The following is a 6,694-nucleotide window of genomic DNA, read 5'->3' as shown; positions in this document are numbered from 1 at the left end:
GTAGGGAAGAGAAAGGATAACAACAAGGAAGAAGAACAGAAAAGAGAAAGAGCAGAGTAGGCACAAGCAGGCGATAGAAACATAAAATGAACTAAGCTTTGGCCCTCAGAAAAGTCCCCTGTGTGTGTGCAGCTCCACTAACACCACACCTCTTTTCCAGACTCTCTGCCCTACTGAGTGTTGACCCTTCAGCAGCACAATGTCACCAAGATGCTGCCAGTTCCATTTGTGAAAATAAAGATAAGCTCAGAGAGGAGCTCTGGTCCACAGTGGCAGAGCTCATCAGAAAGCCAACATGCGTCTGTTTTTTATCAATCAGCCTCGTTCAAGCTTGGTTTGCATTAACTGTCCTCTGCCATCCGCACTGTCTGTCCCTTCATCCCCCCCAACACTAGTCCCTGAGCCCTCTCACTAGAGCAGGCAGCAGGCACCCCCTCCTCAGACCCACAGTACACAGGCAGCAGGCACCCCCTCCTCAGACCCACAGTACACATTCCAGCACTTCCCACATCACCTGACAAATCAAGGTGGACAGGGTTCAGTAGCGTGGCCCTGGCTTTGCCTGCAGGAACTCTCCTGTGACTCGGGGCAGGAACCAGCCCTCCTCCAGCCTCTGTTTGGCCGGCACAGCATGGACTAGGAAGGAATCCTCCATTCCCAGGGCCCAGGCAGTGAAATGAGCTCTCCTCACTTGTAAACAATCTCTCCCATCTAGAGCTGAATTTGCAGATGCTAGAGCTGCTGAGCTTTCTCGGGGGAAGAGGCAGGCTCTGAGACAATGCTTCCTTGTGTTCCCAAGAATCCATAATATTTCTACCATGCTCAGAAATAACTGAGTCAAACTCACTTGGGATCAGTTTTAGCGTGGAACACTGGGAGGACAGAGAGTGGGCGAAGACTGATGTGTCACACCCAAGAAAAAGTCCTGCTACAGAGGCTCTATCTGCCTGCATCTGCTTAGAAAAGTTATCTCTCAAATAAAACCGGCAAAGTTTACTAAATCTCAGACAAAATATGTGATTTTTGGAACAATTACAGTCAGTAACAATAAGAGACACAACACTTGTTTCCTTTAACCATTCACAAATCTGAACTTAGGTCCACTTAAGAAAGTTCGTGACCTACGGCTTTGGCCCTGTCAATCATACGCACGCTCCATTCTGGGTGTCGGGCAGGCAGAGGTCACAGTGTGCCAGGCTCAGGACAGGGAATGTGGCTTCAGCTTCTTCCCTTTTATCCACCTCAGGTGTGGAGTGGTACTGACTGTCTTCTAGGGAACAGAGTTATTATTGATTACCTAACAACAAAGTTCTCAGCGGTCAGCTAATAGAAAAGAACAGACACAAGGACCCTTCAGAAATGCATGTTACGGAATGAATCGTGAATCAAAAAGGCATTTAGACTTTGAGTACTAAGAAAAATAAAGCTAAAAATCTAAAGAGAACCCTATATTGATTCTATAAGGGGTGGGGAAAGAGACGGCCATTGCAGAGGTCAATGCCACCATTTCTAAAATGGATCTGGGCTGTAGTAAAGAATAAGCAGCTGCTTATAAAAAAAAGTGACAAAAATCATGGCTTGATATTTTAAGAGAAAGAGAGGTATAGGACAATAATTTCTGGCCTAATTTAAAAAATCATTTAAAGCCATACACAAAATATAAACGAAGGGAGGAGTGACTATGTGTAGGGACAAATATATAGGGCAGGAGAGCTGCAAGGGACCTAGTACCACACCGTAACAGCTCTCAGCCTCTCTGAGAAAAGACGCCGTCACTCCTCCAGTCAGTGCCAGCCCCGTCAGGGACCTAGAGCAGCACGAGAGGCATGGAGGAGACAGGTGTGGACAAGCTGGTGCAAGCTTGGACAGCAGAGCTGGGGAGGAGCTTAGGGGAGTGGGCAAGGATGCAGAGGCAGGGTCTGAGACCTGAAGGAGGAGATGGATCAGCATTTGAAATGGGAACAATGAAGCAGCAACCTGGGGACAACGCACCAGTTTGCACAGATGCACCATTCAGATGCTGCAGGGCTGCCCTCTGGAGTCCCTGCTGTGATGTCAACCAAGGGTTTGTGTTCTCCGGTTCTCTGAGTCCTTGGACTCCACACAGTGATCTGTGATGCAGCCTCCAGCCCAGGGCACAGAACCCATGGGGCTCGGTGGTGTCAGAAGTCAGGACCTCCCACCCTGTCCACGGAGATCCCAGTGATTCTAAACACTGCCTCCATGCAGGAGGCCTACAGGGCACAAGACGCACACCTGGAAGGCTGCACTGCCTGGCCATCATTCTTCGAGTGGAGAAAGTGTCACTTTTCTTCCTCAGGTCCACATGTGCCACACAGTGATAGTGGTGACTCTCCATCAAACTAAATATCCACAGCTACAAAAACAAAATATGTAGACACAGATCTCTTTCAAGAATTGATATTTACTGTAAAATCCAAAGGAAAGTGGGGCAGAGCAGATAAGCCACATCAGATATGCTCCTGGGTTCTCCTCGACACTTGGGCGCCCTGAATATTGTTTTTAGCCCCTCTTTGAAAGTGGCACAACGTCTAAGCAGGTGGTTACAGGGGGAAGTTTGTCCAGAACCTTAGGTCAGACATGGCTGTGATTCAGAGTCACCTATGGGGTCCCAAGATCACTAACACCTATGCAGCACATGCTACAGTCTTGAGCCACGAGTACTTCTAAAATGTTACTGGCCCTAGCACACACAATAATGACAGCTGAACTTATGAAGAAGAAAACAAAATAATAAACTATCTTACCTTCCGAATGTACGACTTCATCATATTTATATCGAGTGTCTTTATAAAATAAGACTAAAGTGTTTACATTAAATTTTTTTAAATAAATATCTTCAGTTTTAAAGTCATCTGATACTAATGGCTGAGCAAGTGATTCTAACGTTTGCTGCATTCAGGTACTGCATAGCATTGTTAAAACGTGCAGATCGAGGTCAGTGCTGCAGACCCACGGCCTCCCAACCCCATCCCAGTGCTGAGGTGCACAGGGGGACAAAGTCCTAACACTGCAGGAGACAACACAAAGCAGAGGCCTGGTACACGTCTCACCTGGCCATCCGCACTGCCAGTGACCAGCTGTCTGTTTTCTTCACAGATAAGCAAACTCAGGAGAGGGTAAGCTGAGGGGGAACACAGGGCATTCAGTACGGACAGTGCATCTTCTAGTTGACTTAGCACTACTCTAAATCTTCATACCAGGAGGCAAAATTATAAATGAATAGAAATTTGGAAACATTCGTGAGCAAGAAAGAAAAAAGGAATGCTGTCCCAAATAAGAATGGTGGGATATATTGCAGCCAGGATGTAAAATTAAAAAACAAATAAATAGATTCAGTTAAAAAAAAAGCGGTGGGTATGAGCTCCAGCTGACTGCTGGTATATCCTGGTTACCCCTTCTCATCTGCCCACACTGAGCAGGTCTAGAACAACTGTCGGTAGCCAGGAAGAAGGAAGTACAGCTCAGCCAGCATTTTAAACAGGGCAGAGTGGTTCCTGTAGGCTAAAAACAATGAAATCATAGACTTGGCAATAAAAACAGTTAAACAGATGCCATACAAAAACAAATAAACAAAAGAACTCCCTAAGATTTAATTTTATTTAGAATGTAGTCTAAAGTATCAAGAATTTGGAACAACTAGATAAACAGAGGTTAGGAAACACTGTGTGTCCTAACTAAGCTATAAATGGCATTCATGGTGAGTCTATAGCAGTCTGCAATTGTGTTCCTCAATAAACATGTTCTACAAGATTATATTCAGGAAAACCCAACAAACTTACAGAAAATGCACTTCATGCCCAAGCTTGGCTGAAAACTCTAGGCTGTCAGAACACAATATTCTTTATGTGGGTAATTGACCTAAAAATGCTCGATCCTGGAAAACTACAACAGTAACTCCAGCAGGCCACCAAACCATCTGTTTTCCGTAAGTGGCATTCTCATGAGCCATCTCAAAGGAAGGAAAGGTCCCAACATCAGCCAGCATGCTCTCCCACAACACTGCTGCATACATGGAGGGCCATGGGAAGAACCCCAGAATCAACCCATGAGACGCAGGGAAGAAACAGGGACCCGAGTGAAACATTCCCCTGGCTCACACCCAACGCCTCAGGTCCCCAGAGAGCCAGACCACAGAAACTGGTCACTCCTCTGTACAAGGTGTTAGTTCCATTGCCCACAAAAAAGACAATTTGATGAAAGAAACAATTATCCTAGAATTCACAGGATGGACGAAAGCATCCAAGCTAACCAATGTCTTGCACGCTGCCCAGTCCTCTGGTCACTGGTGAGAGAGGTGTCCCTCCAAACTCTGCCAGCTCTGGGCCTCTCCACAGGACAACAGGGCACTTAATCTGAGAGCTAACCTACTCCACACACTTACCTGGGACAGAAGCCCAGACACCGTGTGTGTGTGTGTGTGTGTGTGTGTGTGTGTGTGTGTGTGTGTGTAACTGTGAACAGGAGTCAGAATTGATGGCTGCATACAGACGAGGCTGGTGACTCCAGCTGTCGCCCCTCTACTCTGGGGTGACAGTCACACCAAGACAGTTTGTTCACACAGCCTGCTTGGCTAGAACTTAAGAGTCTTTGATTTACCTGTTAAAATGGATGAGTTGTATATCGAGGATCCCACACAATAGTCCCAGACCTTTAAATGAAAGACATTTCTTTAAGAGACATAAAACGGTGTTAATATTGCTAAACCATAGACTAAATTTTAAGCAATTAAAAATTAATCTGTATAAATAATAATTAAAGAATTAAAATTCACATAGTGGATGAATCACTGCACTATTAAAACCCAAGACTTCAGAAAACATCCTAACTCCAAAGACGACTACCTATGGATTTGGAAGGACTGAAGACACACCTAAGAGACAGCAAACATCACATTGGCTCACTCATAAGTGGCTTTTAGATATAAAGCAAAGAAAACCAGTCTACAATTCACAACCCCAGAGAACCTAGACAACAAAGAGGACCCTAAGGGAGACATACATGGATCTAATCTACATGGGGATTAGAAAAAGAGAAGATCTCCTGAGTAAACTGGGAGCATGGGGATCTTGGGAGAGGGTAAAAGAGGAGGCAAGAGGAAGGGAGGGGACCAGAGAAAAATTTATAGCTCAATAAAATCAATTTTAAAAAAGAAGAAAAAAAGAGAGAGAGCAAGTCCTGGGTACATAATCAGTACTTTATTGGAAACTCGGTGAAGAAGGGCCAGCATGTCCCTGGGTCTATGCCCGACATGTAGAGGGTGTTCAGCCACAGGACTACATTCTAAACATGACAGTCACACGTGTTTGCTATCCCTTCTATGGTGGCCACACCTCCAAGGACATTCCATAATACCAACTCTCTTCATTCTCATGATCACCAGTGAAACAAGAGGCCCCACTGTATCTATCTGCAATATAAAACTGAGTGCAACATAGTTTACCCAAGTATGGCTTTCTGCCCCAACTGTTGCTGACTCCCAGGGGAAGTCGGGACCCACTGGGTCTTATCGGATGGGTATTTTTAAATGACAATAGTATGAATTTCATAACTTCTGTGGTTTGATACACATGTGTGACTTTTAGCTTTTAGGACAGTGATAAATGTCCACCCTTTGACAGTAAAACCAGTTATAATAGCTAACTTGGGGCTGCTCAGAAGTGAACCGGCATTTTGCTTTGTTTTTTTCTGAAACTCAGTTTAGTTCTTACTGAATCCTCACTGGGGACACTGGGTCCTTGTAGTGAGCCAGACAGGATCGCCATTACAAGATGGCGCCGACATCCTGTCTTGTTGGAAATAAACAACCCCATATTTGGCTAAGCCTTTGAGAGCTGCTTGTCCCCCGCTTCCCGCATGCGCAGTGGATAAGGGTCCTTGGGCCTATCACGATGCAGTCTGGTGTCAGCTGATGGTGGCAGCCAATCACAGGGCGACCCATGTGCCAATTCCCGATATAAGCAGCTGCCTTAATGCTCTCGGGGCCTCTCTCTCTCTCTCTTGCTTCCTGCTCTCCCTCGCTTTCTGCCCCTCGCTTCCTGCCCCTCTCGTTCCCTGCCCCTTAGCTTCATGCTCTCCTTCAACCAAGGGCACTCCAATTAAAGCGTGATCTGAGAAAAATCCTCGTATGGTGGTCATTCTTTCTCGCTGGTCGAGGAGTTCTCCGCAGGTCCTCAGCTGCTGGTCATTTGGAAACACTGCAGATACACACTGCCCCTCTATGTTTAAATGTGAGAAGGTCCCCACAGTTGTCCAGTCTCTAATTGCTGGAGGTCTAGGAAGTGCATGAGGGGTACCCAGCCCAACAAGAGCATCACAACTGCGCTTTCGTGTGGGTGAGGAAGCAGCCTCCTCAGGGATGTGCTTTAACTGCAGTCGTTTCTTTTCTGTGTGTATGACAGCTTGGCTTGCACACTAGTATGTGTACCACAGGTGTGCAGTGTCCATGGAGGCCACATAAAACATTGGTTCTCCCAGAATCAGAATCCCAGACTGTTGTGCACCACTGTGTGGGTGCTGAGAGCACAGTCCTGAACAGTGGAGACTTAAACCACTGGGCCATCTTGCCTTCAGCTCCGTCATGCTTGTGTTACAAGAAAAAAAAAACTTGCACAGCAGTGGCAATCCAACAGCAGTGTCATCAACAAAATCCCTATGTCCATAGCGACCCTAT

At 46.1% G+C, this 6,694-nt stretch overlaps 1 protein-coding gene across 1 annotated transcript in view; it reads right to left on the bottom strand.

The window, feature by feature from the left end:
* The window catches only part of Wdr27 (WD repeat domain 27), a 118,459-nt gene that overhangs the window by 70,358 nt on the left and 41,407 nt on the right, over window positions 1–6,694 (bottom strand). The window contains exons 6-9 of the mRNA XM_026787472.1: window positions 4,621–4,672; window positions 3,075–3,145; window positions 2,257–2,377; window positions 1,153–1,270 (exon numbers count right to left, since the gene is read on the bottom strand). Coding sequence (XP_026643273.1) covers window positions 1,153–1,270; window positions 2,257–2,377; window positions 3,075–3,145; window positions 4,621–4,672 — 362 coding nt within the window. The remainder of the gene's footprint in view (window positions 1–1,152; window positions 1,271–2,256; window positions 2,378–3,074; window positions 3,146–4,620; window positions 4,673–6,694) is intronic.

This window comes from Microtus ochrogaster, linkage group LG9, assembly GCF_000317375.1.
Source record: "Microtus ochrogaster isolate Prairie Vole_2 linkage group LG9, MicOch1.0, whole genome shotgun sequence".
NCBI classification, from domain to species: Eukaryota; Metazoa; Chordata; class Mammalia; order Rodentia; family Cricetidae; genus Microtus; species Microtus ochrogaster.
Note: the sequence above shows the minus strand (reverse complement) of the source record. Positions and strands in the feature narration are given on the sequence as shown.